General features: G+C 50.2%; 2 protein-coding genes and 1 pseudogene across 3 annotated transcripts in view; all 3 read right to left on the minus strand.

The window, feature by feature from the left end:
• Positions 1-21484, minus strand: part of LOC142257004 (uncharacterized) — a 417356-nt pseudogene that overhangs the window by 159764 nt on the left and 236108 nt on the right.
• The window catches only part of LOC142257052 (uncharacterized), a 329863-nt gene that overhangs the window by 108844 nt on the left and 199535 nt on the right, over positions 1-21484 (minus strand). The window lies entirely within an intron of this gene.
• Positions 1-21484, minus strand: part of MPC1 (mitochondrial pyruvate carrier 1) — a 71242-nt gene that overhangs the window by 2652 nt on the left and 47106 nt on the right. The window contains exons 1-2 of one of the 2 annotated variants that reach the window (XM_075343767.1): positions 16421-16514; positions 11996-12128 (exon numbers count right to left, since the gene is read on the minus strand). In XM_075343767.1, the coding sequence (XP_075199882.1) occupies positions 11996-12128; positions 16421-16463 (176 nt within the window). In that variant the 5' untranslated portion in view covers positions 16464-16514. Of the gene's footprint in view, positions 1-11991; positions 12129-16420; positions 16518-21484 lie in introns of those variants that run through there. The other variant, XM_075343773.1, reaches the window with a different exon arrangement.

Below are 21484 nucleotides of genomic sequence, written 5' to 3' on the forward strand. Positions count from 1 at the left end.
ACACACAGACAGACAGACAGACACACACACACAGACACACACACACAGACACACACAGACACACACACAGACACACACAGACACACACACAGACACACACACAGACACACACACAGACACACACACAGACACACACACAGACACACACAGACACACACACAGACACACACACAGACACACACACAGACACACACACAGACACACACACAGACACACACACAGACACACACACAGACACACACACAGACACACACACAGACACACACACAGACACACACACCTTACCTTCTGTTCCCTCGCCGGCCTCATGGTTCTTGTAGTTCCCCAATACATTACGACGAGGGAGGAATCCTCGTGGCGAACTACAAGATTCAGGAGGCTGGCGATGGAACGGAAGGTAAGGTGAGCATAATGTGTACCTTCTGTTCCATCGCCGGCCTCCTGGGTCTTTTAGTTCGCCGCTCCAGGCTGTGCATCAGCAACCATAGCGACGAAGCAGGAACTTCAGCTGTCAGACGCTACTCCAAAGCAGCGAGCTGGCCAATCAGAGGCAAGCGGCTCCTGCCTTTGACGTCAGCGCTCTGACAGTGGAAGTTCCTCCCTCGTCGTGATGGTTACCTGATACACAGCCCGTACCGGAGAACAGCAAGTCCCAGCAGACCGGCAATGGAACGGAAGGTAAGGTGAGCATAATATGTGCGTGTGCATGTGTGGAATGATAGAATAGGGGACCAGGATGGGACATTTAACAAGTTGTGGAACGAATTGTCTGCACTGCAATGATTTCCTATGGGAAATCTTGCTTTTCTGAACGAGTAACTTGGTTAACAAGCACAGTCACAGAACGGATTGTTCTCGTTAACCAAGGTTCCACTGTACACATGTAAGTAGCAAAAATGATAATTTTATAAGGGGCGTGCTCTGTATGTAACATTGTGTGGTTGTGCTATAGTGCTGGGTTTATTCGGGTTCTCATCTTATGACTGATATGCAATCTTTTACCAGACCGCTCCACTTGGAAAGCGTATAGCCTCACTGACAATTTATACTGTTCCACTTGGATGGGCATGTAATTCTGCTGCCACCTAGCAGGGCTGTGGAGTCGGTAAGCCAAACCTTCGACTCAGACTCCTCAATTTCATTTGCACCGACTCCACGACTCCGACTCCTACATACATTGCTTATAGTTAGGTGAAAAATTTATTGTAATACAAGAACATGAGTATGTGAACATCAGACATTTATTTTTATGATACAATAATCAAGATATTTGGATAGAACATAATATATTTATTGGATACAACTTTAGAACACAAAAAACTAATAAATTGTAAATATGTAATACGCTATGTAATATACAGTAGATTACATATATATCTTGTGTCTGTGTATGTATATATATTTTTTTGTGTTCTAAAGTTGTATTCCAATAAATATATTTTATGTTCTATCCAAATATCTTGATTATTGTATCATAAAAATGATTAAATGTCTGATGTTCACATTGTACTACAATACATTTTTCACTTAAATATAAGCATTATACTAAATATTATTTAGTATGTTTTTGTTGAAAACTGTTTTTTTGCCACTTGTTTTTGCCACAGTGGAGGAAGGTTCAGGGGGACAACAGAGGGGGCCTCCGACGGCCGTTTCGCGGTGCAAGGACCGCTTCTTCCGGGAGGAAAGTAGTGTATTGTGTCCGGTATGCTGTGCTGGATCGATCGCGCTGCGCACGTCCCTCCCGTTGCCGGGGGGACGGGGACGCCATGCTCTCTGCAGCGTGGAACGCGCATGCGCACTACCCGCATAGTGGATGTGGTGCTGCGCATGCCCGGAAGTCCCCGTCTCCCGGTCATGTGACGTTTCACGTGACCAGAATTACAGGCATATAGGGGCAGGTCCGTTACCCGGACACCATACACTACTTTCCTTGCACCGCGAAACAGCCGTCGGAGGCCCCCTCTGTTGTCCCCCTGAACCTTCCTCCACTGGTAAGCAAATGTCTGCTGACCCGGTCTGCTGATTTGTACTATATGGGTTTTGACTCCATGCTATTTAACCTATGCACTTGCGCTATACCCCTTTATGGCTGGATATTTTCACCCATGCAGTATTTATTCCTGGCGGTACTAACGGTGGTTGCAATGACTCAGTCATTCCATCTATAACTTTTCCTTGATGCAGCCCCCCAGCGATTGTTCTTACTGGCCTTACACCTTGTTTAGCGGCAGTTTTTTGCTATTCCACTCTATATACCTCAGCTATTCTCCTTTTATATACTTACCAGCAATTAGGATGCTTTACGGGGACTTTATGTATGCATCTTTTCCCTGACTTATGCTTCTTTATGTCATGTACATTTTTGTAACTATTTATATATATTAAAATTATTAATTGCACGCATCTACTCCGTCCTTCGTTTTTGTATAACGTGACTCATGTATGATGTGCTGTCTGCCCATCTATCCTATCTATCCATCCATCCATCTGTACATCTATCCATCCTAGCTCTTTATAAAACATTCCATATGCCTCAATATGAAAGTGAACACATAGTACAGTTGTTTATTTTTTTTTTTTTACTGTGTGCGGTGCAGTAGTGGGCTATATAGCATGATGGGGGCTATATACCAGGATAGGTGGCTATATATCAGAATGGGGGCTATATACCAGGATAGGTGGCTATACATCAGAATGGGGGCTATATACCAGGATAGGTGGCTATACATCAGAATGGGGGCTATATACCAGGATAGGTGGCTATACATCAGAATGGGGGCTATATACCAGGATAGGTGGCTATACATCAGAATGGGGGCTATATAACAGGATAGGTGGCTATATATCAGAATGGAGGCTATATACCAGGATAGGTGGCTATATATCAGAATGGAGGCTATATACCAGGATAGGCGGCTGTGAGGTAAATCCGGAGATATGACGATAAATCATGACATTCAAGTCATGTCAGGAAGCCCTCTCCTGGTGTCACTACCCCCTTCCCTTCACACAACTGGTTTAGCAACAAATCCATGGCCATGTCCTGTGATATGGAAATTAGGTGGCTTTAGGACAATGGACACAGGATGACTCCCTGCCGTCACCCTGTAGTAGGAGCTGCTAGCTAGTTAGCAAGGCTATGGAAATAGCCAGACAGAACGACTCCAGTAAAAAATGGTTCATATCTCGCAAGCCATATTTCCGATAAATATGGCAACCATAAAAATGGTGTCTCCGCATGTGGACGATGCCGGCACCCCCTTTTTATGGGAACAGGACATTGGGAAATGCCCCAGGCGTGATATCAGCCAATGGGGAACTGGCAGACAGGTCATGAGTCCCCTCGTTCTGTAGCTAAATTCATAACTGTCACAATGAGAGCATTGGCGTCTGCCTACGACGCTCCCAGGCAAAGTTATAGCCAAAATCCCCTTTGCTGGATAATTCTGATCCATGCAGGGGGAGTGGCAGTGCTTCCCTGTGAGGTCACTAAGGTAGGAGGGGACCTGGATCTGCCCAGGTTGATAACCCTACTTCGGCCATTTTCCAGTGTTCTTCTGCTCGGGGGCCTGGTTGGGAAAGACCTGTGAGGGGGTTCCTGGAAACCTGGTCTACAGCGCCCCCCTGTGGCCAGACGCAACAAGGTAACTGCTGGAACTGTGTATGCCTGTTTGTAACCCATGCTTTGATTGTAACTGTACTCTGACATAACTGTATATTCTGTAGATTCCCTATTGTATATATTGTAGTTTCTAGTGTGCTTTAGGCGATTAAATTATATAATTAATCTTGGGCTGTTCTGTTATCTCGATCTTGAATCCCACGTCTGTGTGTTCGGCTAATAGTTACCGTAAATCGGTTGGTGGCAGCGAGTTGTGCCAAGGATTATTGTGGGGAGGCCAGTGAGATTCGGGAAGGTATTATATATTCCGCCCGCGGAGGTCGGGGGAATATATACCCTTCTCTCGCCGGGGGCCCTTCAATAATCGGCATAAGTAGTATAGCGGCCTCCTTGCTTATTGTCGGGCAATTCCATAATTGGCCTGACTATAAGAGGGGCGCTAGAGAGCGCGTCACGTGCTCTGTCTGTCGGTCGGGAGGTATAAAGTAGGGGTGACCCCCACTTGTTACCCCCCGATTGTGACGTACTGGTAGCCAGCGCGGGGGATTTCTGAGTGACCCCCCCCCGGTGGTTTGTGACATATTGGTGGCAGCGGTGGGATCGAGATAATAGTGTGTGTGAGTGTGAGACCCATACTCCCAGACACTAAAGACTGCCTGCAGCAGCTGTGGCTGCTGGGGTCTTCAGACTAGCTCAACACTAGAGTGTCAGAGTGCAGATACTGTAAGGTGTGTGGAGGCATCAGGTGTCAGTTCTGTGTCAGTGACCAAAAGTCTGCAAGAATGGCTGATGGCACCAGGAGCAGAGCTATGCAACTGGCCAATGCTAAAGCAGGAGCCGAAGAGAGGGAGGACGGTGCTGTGGGCAGTAATGAGGAGGTTGCCCACGAGTCCTCCAGGAGCTCGACGCCAGAAAACAGCTCTGCAGAGGACATTGCACAACCGGGCACTGCTGGACAAGATGAGGAGCAGCTCGCCCAAGGGTCCTCAACGAGCCAGATGCCAGCCCTCCGCTCTGCCATGGACAGTGAAGCACCAGGCTCCGCAGCGGGCCGCAGATCACCACGTGCCATTCCACCGAGCCTGGGAGGCTCGGATAGCCTTCTTCAAATGGCTATGGCCCTTCTCCAGGCTGGAGACCGGGATACCTACGAGATACTCATGGCAGAGCGCAGGGCAGAGCGGCAGGCAGCGCGTGAAGAGCGCCAGGCAGAGCGTGACTACCAGCTGCAGCTAGCTCAGCTCCGGCCCTCATCAGCCACACGTGACCTTCAAGACACCAAACTTCCAAAGGTCCGTGTTGAGGACTTCCCAGTGCTGGAGAAGGATGGAGACTTGGACTCTTTCTTGACTGCTTTTGAGCGGACTTGCTTGCAGCACCATCTGAACAAGGACCAGTGGGCCAAATACCTGACCCCCCGTTTAAGGGGTAAGGCCCTGGATATCCTTGGGGACTTGCCTGCTGAGGCGGATCAGGGCTACGACACCATCAAGCGGGCCCTGATCCAACAGTACAACCTCACCCCGGAGTCCTACCGCAAGAAGTTCCGGACGCTGCAGAAGGGACCAAAGGACTCCTGGGCTGACCACCGGCGGGCACTTGCCCGAGCTGCCGACCACTGGACCCAAGGCCTGCAGCTTTCCACCGGACCGGAGATCCTGGACTTGTTCATCACGGAGCAACTCTTGTGGAACTGCCCTGAGGATCTCCGCCAGTTCATCCGAGACCAGAAGCCAAAGGGGTCCACGGCTACAGCTGCCCTTGCCGATGACTACACCAACAACCGGGCCCCTGAGGCCAGGAGAGCGGCCACCAGCAGCACCTGGAGAGGGGGTAAGATGAATTCTGCGACTGCCCCACCTGCCCCTAGACTGCAGGGGGTGTCCCCCTCAACTCCCCTCTCCAGGCCCGTGGCGGAACCAAGACGGTGCCACCAGTGCAACCTACCTGGACACTTCAAGGCCATGTGCCCTCAGCGTCCCAAGGCCCCGGCTCCGTCCCCGTCCCAAGGGCCGCCCAAGGTGTATTGTGTGGGTGGGGGTGGTGGTAGGTCCCTGGACAGCTTCCAACCTGTCACCGTCGGCCAGTCTGTGACCATAGGACTGCGAGACAGCGCCTCGGAAGTGACTCTGGTGCGGCCTGAGATGGTGTCCCCCCAAGACTTGATCCCTGGAAAAACCCTCGCTGTCTCCGGGATTGGAGGCATTGACCCGGCGCTGCCTGTTGCTGACATTTATGTGGACTGGGGCGCAGGGCGAGGGGTGAGGGAGGTGGGGGTAACTGATCGGATCCCTGCAAACGTGCTACTTGGGACAGATTTGGGGCAAATAACCTCCCAGTTTGGCCCCGCCCCAAAGGCTGAACCTTCAGCCAGTGCTGACATGACTCCTGACAATGTTAATGTGTTATCTATGAATGATGTAAGGGAGGAGGGAGTGAACTCTGATATTTCTGCTTGCACAGACACCATAGACACACACACAGCTGCAGCTGTGACAGGGGAGGGGGTCAGAGAAAGGTGTGACAATGCCTCTACAAGTAACCAGCCTGTGAGCTGGGATCTGTTGCCCTCTGCAGGGATAAGCAGAGAGCAGGGTGCTGCAGGGGGAGGACCAGTGTGTGGGGTGGGGGCTACCACAGCAAATGTGGGGTCCCCAGAGATTTCACAGCGGGGTTCTGTTGCTGCAGGAGGGGAACAGGCAGGTGAGATTGGGGCCGGTCCAGGAGCGGAAGTGCTCCCAGGTAAGATCTCGGTGCATGGTTCCCCCACAACCGGGGTGTCAGGAAGCCAGGTAGGTCTGCCTGAACCGGCGACTTGGTCAGGAACGGAGGAGGAGCAGGCACGACCCACGGTCGCAGCGGCTGTGGCCGCTGTCACCCGCAGTGGGAGTGCTGGAAGCCAAGGGGCCTCCCGGAGGTCCGATAGCTCTTCCCCTTCTGACCAAGTGGCAGCCGAGTCAGGTGGAGGCCAGGACACAGGTCCCGGGGTACTGACTGAAGATGTGACAGTCTCGTCGATTCTGGCCACATCTAGTCAGGAGTTTCAGGCAGCGTTAGAAGCTGACGACAGCCTGAAAGCTCTAAAGGAGCAGGCGGCACAGCCTCCCTCGGACTCGGACCCGGAGCGAGTGGTCTGGGACCAAGGACGGCTGTACCGGGCCACGGTCCAGCAGGGTTCACCGGAGGCGTGGCCCAGGGACCGACAGTTGGTGGTACCCTATCCGTTCCGGACGGAGTTGTTGCGGATCGCACATGAGATTCCGATGGCCGGACACCTAGGGATCGCTAAGACCAAGGCCAGGTTAAACCAGCATTTCTACTGGCCAAAAATGGGGGCCGATGTGGCTGCCTACTGCCGTTCGTGTGAAACCTGTCAGAGAGTGGGGAAGGCGGGGCCACGCCCCAAAGCCCCACTGGTATCTCTGCCAATCATCGATGAGCCTTTCAGGAGGGTGGCTGTGGATCTGGTCGGCCCGCTGGCCATCCCCAGCAGCTCCGGGAAACGCTTCATACTGACGGTAGTGGACTATGCCACCCGGTACCCAGAAGCAGTGGCCTTGTCGTCCATTCGGGCTGACAAGGTGGCCACCGCATTGCTGGAGATTTTCTCCCGAGTGGGTTTTCCCCAGGAAATGCTCACTGACCGGGGGACCCAATTCATGTCCCAGCTGATGGAGGCCCTCTGTAAGCAAGTCCAGGTGCGACATCTGGTGGCCAGCCCGTACCATCCACAGACTAATGGCCTGTGCGAGCGGTTCAATGGCACCTTAAAGCAGATGCTTAAGATGTTGGTCGACTCCCATGGGCGTGACTGGGAGCGGTATCTCCCACACCTGTTATTTGCTTACCGGGAGGTTCCACAGGCCTCAACAGGATTCTCACCGTTTGAGCTCCTGTACGGGCGACGTGTGCGGGGCCCCCTGGCTCTGGTGAAAGAGGCTTGGGAAGGGGATTTGGCCACCCCTGGAGTGTCGGTTATCGAGTATGTCATGCGCTTCCGGGACAAAATGCAGGCCTTGACGCAACTGGTACACGACAATATGGCTCAAGCCCAGGCCGATCAGAAGCGTTGGTACGACCAGAACGCTTGTGAGAGGACCTACCAAGTGGGTCAAGAGGTGTGGGTACTGGTCCCCGTACCACAGGACAAGCTTCAGGCAGCCTGGGAAGGCCCATACCTCGTGTACCAGCAGCTCAACCCTGTGACGTACCTGGTCACCCTGGACCCTGCCCGTGGAAGGCGGAAGCCCTTCCATGTGAACATGATGAAGGCACATCATGAGCGGGAGGCATGTGCGCTCCCCGTGTGCAACCTGCCCGAGGAGGGAGAAGCGGAAACCCTCTTGGATATGCTAGCCCAGGTTAGGGCAGGCGGATCCCTTGAGGATGTGGAGGTTGGCCACCAGCTCTTGGAGGACCAACGGTCCCAGCTGTGGGCCACCCTACACCCCTTCCGGGGGTTGTTTACCAACCAGCCCGGAAGGACTGACTTGGCTGTCCATCACGTGGACACTGGGGATCATCCCCCGATCCGGCGTTCAGCATATCGGGTCTCCCTGGAGGTGCAGCAACACATGCGCCAGGAGATTGACGAGATGCTGGAGCTGGGGGTGATCCAGGCGTCCAACAGCGCTTGGGCCTCGCCTGTAGTCCTCGTCCCTAAGAAGGACCGAACCACTCGGTTCTGCGTGGACTACAGGGGGCTCAATGCTGTCACGGTCGCCGATGCGTACCCAATGCCACGCATCGATGACCTGCTCGATCAGTTGGCCGGGGCTCAGTACCTGACCATCATGGACCTGAGCCGGGGATATTGGCAGATCCCCCTGACTCGCAAGGCCAGGGAACGCTCTGCCTTTATTACCCCATTTGGACTGTACGAGTCCACGGTGATGCCATTCGGGATGAGGAATGCCCCTGCCACTTTCCAGCGGATGGTCAACACCCTGCTCAAGGGACTTGAAGGGTACGCGGCCGCGTACCTGGATGACATTGCCGTCTTCAGTCCCACCTGGGAGGACCACCTAGAGCATCTAGCACAGGTGCTCAGGCGGATCCACCGGGCAGGTCTGACCATCAAGCCGGGAAAGTGTCAGCTGGCCATGAGCGAGGTCCAGTACCTCGGTCACCGGGTAGGTGGGGGAACGCTGAAGCCCGAGCCTGAGAAAGTGGAGGCCATCGCATCCTGGCCCACCCCCAGGACCAAGAAGCAGGTGATGTCCTTCTTGGGGACCGCTGGGTACTATAGGAGGTTTGTTCCATGCTATAGTAGCCTGGCAAAGCCCTTGACGGACCTCACCAAGAAGAAGCTGCCCTCTGCAGTCGATTGGACAATGGACTGCGAGACAGCCTTCCGGGCCATAAAGGACGCCCTGTCCAGCCCGCCCGTGCTACGGGCAGCCGACTTCACGCGGCCGTTTGTAGTACAGACTGACGCCAGTGACTTCGGCCTCGGTGCGGTGCTCAGCCAGGTGGACTCTGCGAGCCAAGAGCACCCAGTCTTGTACCTGAGCAGGAAGCTGTTACCAAGGGAAGTGGCCTATTCTACAATGGAGAAGGAGTGCCTGGCCATAGTGTGGGCCCTGCAGCGTCTGCAACCCTATCTATACGGGCGCCACTTCATCGTGGAGACGGGCCACAATCCCCTCAGCTGGTTGCACACCGTCTCTGGGACAAATGGGCGATTGTTGCGATGGAGCCTTGCGCTCCAGCAATACAACTTCACCATTCGCCACAAAAGGGGCCGTGACCACGGTAACGCAGACGGGCTGTCCCGACAAGGAGAGGTCGCGGACGGGCGCACGGGGGAACACCGGAGTGTGCTGCCCCCTAGCGCCCTCAAAAGGGGGGAGGTGTGAGGTAAATCCGGAGATATGACGATAAATCATGACATTCAAGTCATGTCAGGAAGCCCTCTCCTGGTGTCACTACCCCCTTCCCTTCACACAACTGGTTTAGCAACAAATCCATGGCCATGTCCTGTGATATGGAAATTAGGTGGCTTTAGGACAATGGACACAGGATGACTCCCTGCCGTCACCCTGTAGTAGGAGCTGCTAGCTAGTTAGCAAGGCTATGGAAATAGCCAGACAGAACGACTCCAGTAAAAAATGGTTCATATCTCGCAAGCCATATTTCCGATAAATATGGCAACCATAAAAATGGTGTCTCCGCATGTGGACGATGCCGGCACCCCCTTTTTATGGGAACAGGACATTGGGAAATGCCCCAGGCGTGATATCAGCCAATGGGGAACTGGCAGACAGGTCATGAGTCCCCTCGTTCTGTAGCTAAATTCATAACTGTCACAATGAGAGCATTGGCGTCTGCCTACGACGCTCCCAGGCAAAGTTATAGCCAAAATCCCCTTTGCTGGATAATTCTGATCCATGCAGGGGGAGTGGCAGTGCTTCCCTGTGAGGTCACTAAGGTAGGAGGGGACCTGGATCTGCCCAGGTTGATAACCCTACTTCGGCCATTTTCCAGTGTTCTTCTGCTCGGGGGCCTGGTTGGGAAAGACCTGTGAGGGGGTTCCTGGAAACCTGGTCTACAGCGCCCCCCTGTGGCCAGACGCAACAAGGTAACTGCTGGAACTGTGTATGCCTGTTTGTAACCCATGCTTTGATTGTAACTGTACTCTGACATAACTGTATATTCTGTAGATTCCCTATTGTATATATTGTAGTTTCTAGTGTGCTTTAGGCGATTAAATTATATAATTAATCTTGGGCTGTTCTGTTATCTCGATCTTGAATCCCACGTCTGTGTGTTCGGCTAATAGTTACCGTAAATCGGTTGGTGGCAGCGAGTTGTGCCAAGGATTATTGTGGGGAGGCCAGTGAGATTCGGGAAGGTATTATATATTCCGCCCGCGGAGGTCGGGGGAATATATACCCTTCTCTCGCCGGGGGCCCTTCAATAATCGGCATAAGTAGTATAGCGGCCTCCTTGCTTATTGTCGGGCAATTCCATAATTGGCCTGACTATAAGAGGGGCGCTAGAGAGCGCGTCACGTGCTCTGTCTGTCGGTCGGGAGGTATAAAGTAGGGGTGACCCCCACTTGTTACCCCCCGATTGTGACGTACTGGTAGCCAGCGCGGGGGATTTCTGAGTGACCCCCCCCCGGTGGTTTGTGACAGCGGCTATATATCAGAATGGGGGCTATATACCAGGATAGGTGGCTATACATCAGAATGGGGGCTATATACCAGGATAGGTGGCTATATATCAGAATGGAGGCTATATACCAGGATAGGTGGCTATATATCAGAATGGGGGCTATATACCAGGATAGGTGGCTATATCTCAGAATGGGGGCTATATACCAAGATAGGTGGCTATACATCAGAATGGGGGCTATATAACAGGATAGGTGGCTATATATCAGAATGGAGGCTATATACCAGGATAGGTGGCTATATATCAGAATGGAGGCTATATACCAGGATAGGTGGCTATACATCAGAATGGGGGCTATATACCAGGATAGGTGGCTATATATCAGAATGGAGGCTATATACCAGGATAGGTGGCTATATATCAGAATGGGGGCTATATACCAGGATAGGTGGCTATATCTCAGAATGGGGGCTATATACCAGGATAGGTGGCTATATATCAGAATGGGGGCTATATACCAGGATAGGTGGCTATATACTAGGATGGAGTGCTATATACCAGGATGGGGCCATATATATACACCAAGATAGGCCATGATTGCACCATATCTACCAGGATGGGCAATGATGGGGACATGTATACCAGGGTGGGGCCATATAAACCAGTCTATATCAATGATAGGGGTCATACACCAGGATGGAGCCATGATGGGGACATATATCAGGATGGGACCATGTATACCAGGATATAGGCATGATGGGGGTCATACACCTGGAGGGGGCCATGATGGGAGATATACCATGATGGGAATATATATACCTGGATGGGGCCATGATAGTGGACATATATACCAGGATATAGCTATGATGGGGTCATACACTAAAATGGGGCCATGATGTGGACATATTTACCAGGAATTGGCCCAGGATGGGGGACATTACTACACAATAGAGGGGGGGAAACTTGTACGTCTTTATAGGATTTAGAATGCTACAATGACCCATACATCTGACGAGGGTGGAGGGGAGGCCCATGCTCAAACTCTGCACTGGAGCCCATCAGGCTGTACTTATGCCACTGTATGTAGCCTGTGTCATGATACAGATATACACTTAGTCCTATTCATACAACACACATCTTAAACTTAGTCAAACTACTAAAATTGAGGTGCATATGCAAATGAGCTTGCTCTCTATCTACAGCATATAGATGTGCGAATCTCGTTTGTTAATAACTGAACTTAAAACTTACTTGTACTTGATCAGCCGGGATCCTTGGACAAGTTGTGCGCACTCATTGGTAAAATGACATGCAAACAATAACCAGTTTCGGGGCTGCACTTTGTAAGCAAACCGCATGAACAGCAACGAATAGCAAGTGAGAGCTAATATAGAGGCGATAAAACATAAAAGAAAAAAAAAAAAAGTTAGAACTAGCAGCAGAAACGCGCTAACATCTAGAAATAATTTTATGTTTCAAAACACAGTTAAGGACATTCCTTGTATTGTCAGGTTTTTACAAAAATAAGCCCCTAGCAGGGATTTTCAGCATTTTCGAAGCAAGGTTTAACTAAAAGCCCTCCCCCGAAAATAAGCCCTAGTCGCGGTTCAATAATGAAGTGTCCGCGCAGCTAAAAAAGTTAAAGATATTGCAGGACACTTCATTATAGAAAGAAGACACCTCGCAATCACACTCACCAGACGCAAGGGCAGAGGACTTGGAGTGATCACACCTCCACACACATCCAACCACACACACACATCCGATCTCACACGCAAATCAGATTGCACACACACACACACACCCCCACACACATCCAATCAGATCACACACACACATTGCATCACACACACACTCACCACATCCAGCGACCCAGATTTCTTCTGGCTGGCAGAATGATGAGAGGCAGTACAGTGGAGCGCAAGGACCTGCCGCAATGCTAGCTAACAGGACCTGCGGACAGACACATGACTTCCTCCCATCATTCCCTGCTGCCGGATGTATTCTTTAACGCTGGATGTAGTGAGTGTGCGTGTGTGTGTGTGTATCTGTGTTAAAGTCAGCCAGCCAGAAGCAGGGGAGGACGGCGTGTCGCACCCACCAGATATCACAGGAAGGACCTGGGAGCCACGCAGACATCCGGGTCTGGTAAGTATGAGTCTGGGGTGATTGCTTTTTAAGACCTCCTTCAAAAATAAGCCCTAGTGTTTTTTTTGGGCGTTAAAAAAAAAAAAAAAAAAGTACAAGACAGTGTCTTATTTTTGGAAAAACACGGTATTACTACTAGAATCAGCCTCCCAATCTGTTTTAATTGTTACTTAGCAGCTAGACCTGTTTGGTTAACCTCTTCATCTTCCCATGTCATATGTAAATGACTACTTGGTGATCCAATCGTTCGTTATGCGTCAGCCTTTGCACCTTCTACAAGTGTTGAAGTCCAGACTGCCTACCTTTGATGTGGATGCGGTCTCTAAGGCAAGCCACATCCAGCTTAAAATCTTCTGCACAGTGGCAGCCCGACACGCAGATTACACATTGCCCTAAGTAATGAATTCAACCCTTTACATGCACATGCATTAATAAGGCACTGTGTGACGTGCATGTGCTAGGTTTCCAGTGAACTATGCATGCACAAAAATTTGAGCTTGAAAAGGATGATGTAGAAAACATCACCCACATTCATTAACGTTAAGGTGGCTGGACTTAAACGACTTGCAGAAGGTGCAGAAGTTGGTCCAGTGTGGTCCATTAAACCACTCAACAGATTTTACATACAGTACAGACCAAAAGTTTGGACACACCTCATCTCTAGAACAACTATTAAGAGGAGACTTTGTGCAGCAGGCCGTCATGGTAAAATAGCTGCTAGGAAACCACTGCTAAGGACAGGCAACAAGCAGAAGAGACTTGTGTGGGCTAAAGAACACAAGGAATGGACATTAGACCAGTGGAAATCTGTGCTTTGGTCTGATGAGTCCAAATTTGAGATCTTTGGATCCAACCACCGTGTCTTTGTAGAAAAGGTGAACGGATGGACTCTACATGGCTGGTTCCCACCGTGAAGCATGGAGGAGGAGGTGTGATGGTGTGGGGGATTTATTCAAAGTTGAAGGCATACTGATCCAGCATGGCTACCACAGCATCTTGCACTGGCGTGCTATTCCATCCAGTTTGCATTTAGTTGGACCATCATTTATATCTCAACAGGACAATGACCCCAAACACCCCTCCAGGCTGTGTAAGGGCTATTTGACTAAGAAGGAGAGTGATTGGGTGCTATGCCAGATGACCTGGCCTCCACAGTCACCAGACCTGAACCCAATCGAGATGGTTTGGGGTGAGCTGGACCGCAGAGTGAAGGCAAAAGGGCCAACAAGTGCTAAGCATCTCTGGGAACTCCTTCAAGACTGTTGGAAAACCATTTCCGGTGACTACCTGTTGAAGCTCATCAAGAGAATGCCAAGAGTGTGCAAAGCAGTAATCAAAGCAAAAGGTGGCTACTTTGAAGAACCTAGAACAGTAATGGCTAACCTGTGGCACTCCAGCTGTTGTAAAACTACAATTCCCATCATGCCTGGCCATTCAAAGCAAAAGCTTTGGCTGTGAAGACATGATGGGAATTGTAGTTTTGCAACAGCTGGAGTGCCACAGGTTAGCCATCACTGACCTAGAATATAAGACATTTTCAGTTGTTTCACACTTTTTTGTTAAGTATTTCATTCCAAATGTGATAATTCATAGTTTTGATGTCTTCAATGTAAATCTACAATTTTCAGAGCCATGAAAATAAAGAAAACTCTGTCTGAGAAGGTGTGTCCAAACCTTTAGTCTGTACTGTACATAACATATCTCCATGTGTATTTGCCTGCAAAGGTTATTTTAAACGACAGGTGATGTTACCATTGTGAGACATGTAATGACTGAATCTGTTCTCCTGATCTACAAGTCTCACACGGTTAATGCACCCTTTCATGTAAAATAAGCTCTGAAAGCAGATTGTCAGGGAGATCTATGGATTGGCCCATAGATCTTAACAGCTCATTTACATATCAATAAAAATGAGGATTTCTCTGGAGATATCAAGGTATCATTTTATACAGCTTTCTTTGATCTGCAAGCCCATAGAGATGGAGGCTTAATACAACTGACAGATTTTCTTTAAAGGAAAACGGTCACCAGGTTTTTGCTACCACATCAAAACATCATAAAGTAGAAACAGCCACAGTGATTCCAGCAATGTGTCACTTACGGAGCTGTTTGATTTTTTATCAAAATGACAGCAAAGTTATCTCTGCTGCAGATCTAGCAGTTACAGTTTGTCAGAAAGAGGACGGCACTCATCAAAATCCAGTAGATTCTTTATTAGAAAGGGTGCAGTAAGAGCGGCAGGAGTAGAGCTGTCAGCAGGCCCCCTCACGGACGACGGCCGTTTCGCGTATTCATACGCGAAACGGCCATCGTCCGTGAGGGGTTCTGCTGACAGCTCTACTCCTGACGTTCTTACTGCACCTTTTCTAATAAAATATCTACTGGATTTTGGTGAGTGCCGTCCTCTTTCTGACATGGACTCTATTACTGAACTCTAACGTATTTTGGATGAGCACCTCTCAGCCAGCTGGGTGGAGGATCCCTGCCCTGATCCTGCATTAGTGATTTACGCTTGCACAAGTGAGGAGGTTGGTGCGGCAGTTCTCTCTCTGTGGAATTGTCAAGATCTAGCAGTTATACAGAGCTCATTAATATTACGAAGAAGACTCTCAATAAATGAGCCATTAAGGTGGCCCCGGGTCAGCTGGAGTACGGCTGAGGCCGTGTCTGCACTACTCAGGTATGGATCAAAAACAAGAGAAGTACGAGTATACTGTATGTGCAAAATACAAATATTTTATTAAAGATCACACACAAAACACAACGTCACAGAATAAAATTACCAGGAGATGTACGGGGGGGGGTACGAGATGCATACCAGGCCAGTGAGTAATGAATAACTAGGCAGTCCCATTCAGCCCTCGTCAATCCACAATGGGCTGGTGGATTGAATAGGGAAGAAAAAAAATGACCCAAAGTAAAGGGTGCTTTACATGCTGCGACATCGCTAATGATATATCGTCGGGGTCACGTCGTTAGTGACGCACATCTGGCGCCGTTAGCGAGATTGCAGTGTCTGACACCAAGGAGCGGCGATCAACGATCGCAAAAACGTCAAAAATCGTTGATCGTTGACACGTCGCTCCTTTTCATAATATCGTTGGTGGTGCATGCCGCTGATTGTTCCTCGTTTCCACGGCATCACATATCGCTGTGTGTGACACCGCAGGAGCGACGAACATCTCCTTACCTGCCTCCATCGGCAATGAGGAAGGAAGGAGGTGGGCGGCATGTTCCGGCCGCTCATCTCTGCTTTTGGACGGCTGCCGTGTGACGTCGCTGTGACACCGCGCGAACCACCCCCTTAGAAAGGAGGCGGATAGCCGGCCACAGCGACGTCGCAGGGAAGGCAAGTCCGCGTGACGGGTGTTAGCGATGTTGTGCGCCACGGGCAGCGATTTACACTATAAAAAGTAGTTAATTATTCGTACTCGCTATGCTTTTGGCAAGTACTGTCCGCTACTCGCTCTACACTATCTCCCCCCTCTGTCTTGCCAATCCCATGTACCATAGGAAAATTGTACTTACCAAATGTCATACGGCCACTAATGATCTCAGGTGATTTTTTCATGTCATTCAAAGCAGCAATTGGGAGCCCCCAGTTAGCAACTGGTCCCCAGAAGTGCTATAGACAAAAAGTGATATCAATTGAATATTCAAGTACATATGTTAATAGCCATTAGTGTATTAAATTAACGTACAACCGTGAAAAGACACAATAACCAGTGACATATTGTAGAATTAGGTTTACTCAGTCTAGTGATCCCCACTTTCAGCATCAATATCACACACTAACATTTCTGCCGTCTTGCATGGTTTACTTCCAGTAGATCTAAATCGGTCAATCATAAAAGGGATCACATAGGCAGACTTACCATGGATCTCCTGATCTGAACTGATCAGGAGACCTGCGATCAGTCTGACGCATTGTGGTCCGAACATGGGCGACAAAATATGGCCACTTCAATTTGGCCTAGTGTTGCTCATAAAAAGGTCTGTGAACCCTCAACAATCAGCTGTAATCCGTGGGCTTAATAATGGAGTACAGACGTAAATATCGTCAATAATATAGATGTTTAAACATATAATTAGGCATTCAAAACTAAACACCCAAACTATGTAGGATATTAAAAACTGACCTGGATAGTACAATATTACAAAAACATCTGGATAAGATGTCAGAATGGGCAGATACTTGGCAAATGAGATTTAATGTTGATAAATGTAAAGTAATGCACCTAGGACGGAGTAATCCTATAAGTTGCGTATACATTAATTGGAAGTAAACTCGGGACTACAGAACAGGAGAAGGGCTTGGGTATTCTCATTACAAATAAGCTGAGCAGCAGCACTCAATGTCAGGCAGCAGCTGCTAAAGCAAACAAGATTCTAGGGTGTATAAAAAGAGAGATTAGATCCCGTGATCCCAACGTATTGTTACCCCTCTATAAATCACTTGTGAGGCCACATCTGGAATATGGGATTCAGTTTTGGGCTCCACATTTTAAAAAAGACATTCAGAAGTTAGAGTCAGTTCAAAGGCGGCTAACTAGACTATTACAAGGAATGGAGGCCGCCCGTATGACGAGGAATGGAGGCCGCCCGTATGACGAGGAATGGAGGCCGCCCGTATGACGAGGAATGGAGGCCGCCCGTATGACGAGGAATGGAGGCCGCCCGTATCATGAGAGCAATGGAGGCCGCCCGTATCATGAGAGCAATGGAGGCCGCCCGTATCATGAGAGCAATGGAGGCCGCCCGTATCATGAGAGCAATGGAGGCCGCCCGTATCATGAGAGGAATGGAGGCCGCCTGTATCATGAGAGGAATGGAGGCCGCCCGCATGACGAGGAATGGAGGCCGCCCGCATGACGAGGAATGGAGGCCGCCCGCATGACGAGGAATGGAGGCCGCCCGCATGACGAGGAATGGAGGCCGCCCGCATGACGAGGAATGGAGGCCGCCCGCATGACGAGGAATAGAGGCCGCCCGCATGACGAGGAATGGAGGCCGCCCGCATGACGAGGAATGGAGGCCGCCCGCATGACGAGGAATGGAGGCCGCCCGTATGACGAGGAATGGAGGCCGCCCGTATGACGAGGAATGGAGGCCGCCCGTATGACGAGGAATGGAGGCCGCCCGTATGACGAGGAATGGAGGCCGCCCGCATGACGAGGAATGGAGGCCGCCCGTATGACGAGGAATGGAGGCCGCCCGTATGACGAGGAATGGAGGCCGCCCATATGATGAAAGGTTGAAAAAGTTAGATATGTTTAGCTTAGAAAAAAGACGTCTCAGAGGAGATCTCATTTATATGTATAAATACATGTGTGGTCAATATAAAGGACTGGCACATGACTTATTTCTTCCAAAGACAATACTAAGGACCAGGGGGCACTCACTGCGAGTGGAAGAAAAGCGATTCCAGCAGCTAAATAGGAAAGGGTTCTTTACAGTTAGAGCAGTCAGACTGTGGAATACACTACCACAAGAGGTAGTAATGGCAGATACTATAACAGCTTTATATCAGGGCTGGAGGATTTCCTCACTACACAACATTGTTGGTTATAAATGACTTTGTGACCAAATGTAGAACTGGTGGAGGAAGGGGGAACTAGATGCACCTAGGTCTTTTTTCAACCTTAGTAACTATGTAACTATTCAAATCCAAAAGGTAATAAATAGTACTAACACTGCCACCAACGCCAAACCACATCCATCTCATAATTTAGCCATCAATGATTGCAAAAGGTCATACAAAAAGATGACACAGATGGAGGAGTAAAAGGAAGGAAATATAGATCAGAAGTGGTCAGATTAGTGCAAATCGCTGCTTCAAACAACCTCTTTTCATCAATTACCTATACCCATTATTCAAGCCATCACAAAAGGCAAAGAAAATGTGTTTTCCTCCATAGATGGCTCCAATACCAGCCCCAATTAATGATATCTCAGAAGGACACTTTTTCAAACCTTATTGATGCTTATTAGTATCCATAAATCATTATTTATATTGGCACTAGCTGTAGTACCCGGGCGTTGCCCGGGATAGTAACTGTCTCTCCGAGTTTCTACTCCAAGTATACTCCGGCACACACATTACAACAAGTAATAATTGAAAATACTGAATGGTGCTTGTGAGGTAAATCCGGAGATATGACGATAAATCATGATATTCAAGTATGTCATTAAGCCCTCTCCTGGTGTCACCCCCCCTTTCCTTCACACAACTGGTTTAGCAACAAATTCCATGGCCATGTCCTGTGATATGGAAATTAGGTGGCTTTAGGACAATGGACACAGGATGACTCCCTGCCGTGACCCTGTAGTGGGGGCTGCTAGCTAGTTAGCAAGGCTATGGAAATAGCCAGACAGAACGACTCCAGTAAAAAATGGTTCATATCTCGCAAGCCATATTTCCGATAAATATGGCAACCATAAAAATGGTGTCTCCGCATGTGGACGATGCCGGCACCCCCTTTTTATGGGAGCAGGACATTGGGAAATGCCCCAGGCGTGATATCAGCCAATGGGGAACTGGCAGACAGGTCATGAGTCCCCTCGTTCTGTAGCTAAATTCATAACTGTCACAATGAGAGCATTGGCGTCCGCCTACGACGCTCCCAGGCCAAGTTATGGCCATATTCCATGTTGTGGATTTTGTCCATAACTCCAGCCAGGGGTGGAGCAGTGCTTCCCTGTGAGGTCACTAAGGTAGGAGGGGACCTGGATTGCCCAGGTTGATAACCCTACTTCGGCCATTTTCCAGTGTTCTTCTGCTCGGGGGCCTGGTTGGGAAAGACCTGTGAGGGAGTTCCTGGAAACCTGGTCTACAGCGCCCCCCTGTGGCCAGACGCAACAAGGTAACTGCTGGAACTGTGTATGCCTGTTTGTAACCCATGCTTTGATTGTAACTGTACTCTGACATAACTGTATATTCTGTAGATTCCCTATTGTATATATTGTAGTTCTAGTGTGCTTTAGGCTGATTAAATTATATAATTAATCTTGGGCTGTTCTGTTATCTCGATCTTGAATCCCACGTCTGTGTGTTCGGCTAATAGTTACCGTAAATCGGTTGGTGGCAGCGAATTGTGCCAAGGATTATTGTGGGGAGGCCAGTGAGATTCGGGGAGATTTTATATATTCCGCCCGCGGAGGTCGGGGGAATATATACCTTAGTCTCACCGGGGACCCTTCAATAATCGGCATAAGTAGTATAGCGGCCTCCTTGCTTATTGTCGGGCAATTCCATAATTGGCCTGACTATAAGAGGGGCGCTAGAGAGCGCGTCACGTGCTCTGTCTGTCGGTCGGGAGGTATAAAGGAGGGGTGACCCCCACTTGTTACCCCCCGATTGTGACGTACTGGTAGCCAGCGCGGGGGATTTCTGAGTGACCCCCCCCGGTGGTTTGTGACATATTGGTGGCATAGCGGTGGGATCGAGATAATAGTGTGTGTGAGTGTGAGACCCATACTCCCAGACACTAAAGACTGCCTGCAGCAGCTGTGGCTGCTGGGGTCTTCAGACTAGCTCAACACTAGAGTGTCAGAGTGCAGATACTGTAAGGTGTGTGGAGGCATCAGGTGTCAGTTCTGTGTCAGTGACCAAAAGTCTGCAAGACTGGCTGATGGCACCAGGAGCAGAGCTATGCAACTGGCCAATGCTAAGGCAGGAGCCGAAGAGAGGGAGGACGGTGCTGTGGACAGCAATGAGGAGGTTGCCCACGAGTCCTCCAGGAGCTCGACGCCAGAAAACCGTTCTGCCGAGGACATTGCGCAACCTGGCACTGCTGGACAAGATGAGGAGGAGCTCACCCAAGGTTCCTCAACGAGCCAGATGCCAGCCCTCCGCTCTGAAAGGGACAGTGAATCGCCTAGCTCTGCAGCGTGCCGCAGATCACCACGTGCCATTCCACCGAGCCTGGGAGGCTCGGATAGCCTTCTTCAAATGGCTATGGCCCTTCTCCAGGCTGGAGACCAGAAGGGCTACAAGGAACTCCTGGCAGAGCGCAGGGCAGAGCGGCACGCAGAGCGTGAGGCTGCGGAGCGAGAGCGGCAGGCAGCGCGTGAAGAGCGAGAGCGACAGGCAGACCGTGACTACCAGCTGCAGCTAGCTCAGCTCCGGCCCTCATCAGCCACATGTGACCTTCGAGACACCAAACTTCCAAAGGTCCGTGTTGAGGACTTCCCAGTGCTGGAGAAGGATGGAGACTTGGACTCTTTCTTGACTGCTTTTGAACGGACTTGCTTGCAGCACCATCTGGACAAGGACCAGTGGGCCAAATACCTGACCCCCCGTTTAAGGGGTAAGGCCCTGGATGTCCTTGGGGACTTGCCTGCTGAGGCAGATCAGGGCTACGACACCATCAAGCGGGCCCTGATCCAACAGTACAACCTCACTCCAGAGTCCTACCGCAAGAAGTTCCGGAGCCTACAGAAGGGACCAAAGGACTCCTGGGCTGACCACCGGCGGGCACTTGCCCGAGCTGCCGACCACTGGACCCAAGGCCTGCAGCTTTCCACCGGACCGGAGATCCTGGACTTGTTCATCACGGAGCAACTCTTGTGGAACTGCCCTGAGGATCTCCG

The sequence above is a fragment of the Anomaloglossus baeobatrachus genome, chromosome 1, assembly GCF_048569485.1.
Source record: "Anomaloglossus baeobatrachus isolate aAnoBae1 chromosome 1, aAnoBae1.hap1, whole genome shotgun sequence".
NCBI lineage: Eukaryota > Metazoa > Chordata > Amphibia > Anura > Aromobatidae > Anomaloglossus > Anomaloglossus baeobatrachus.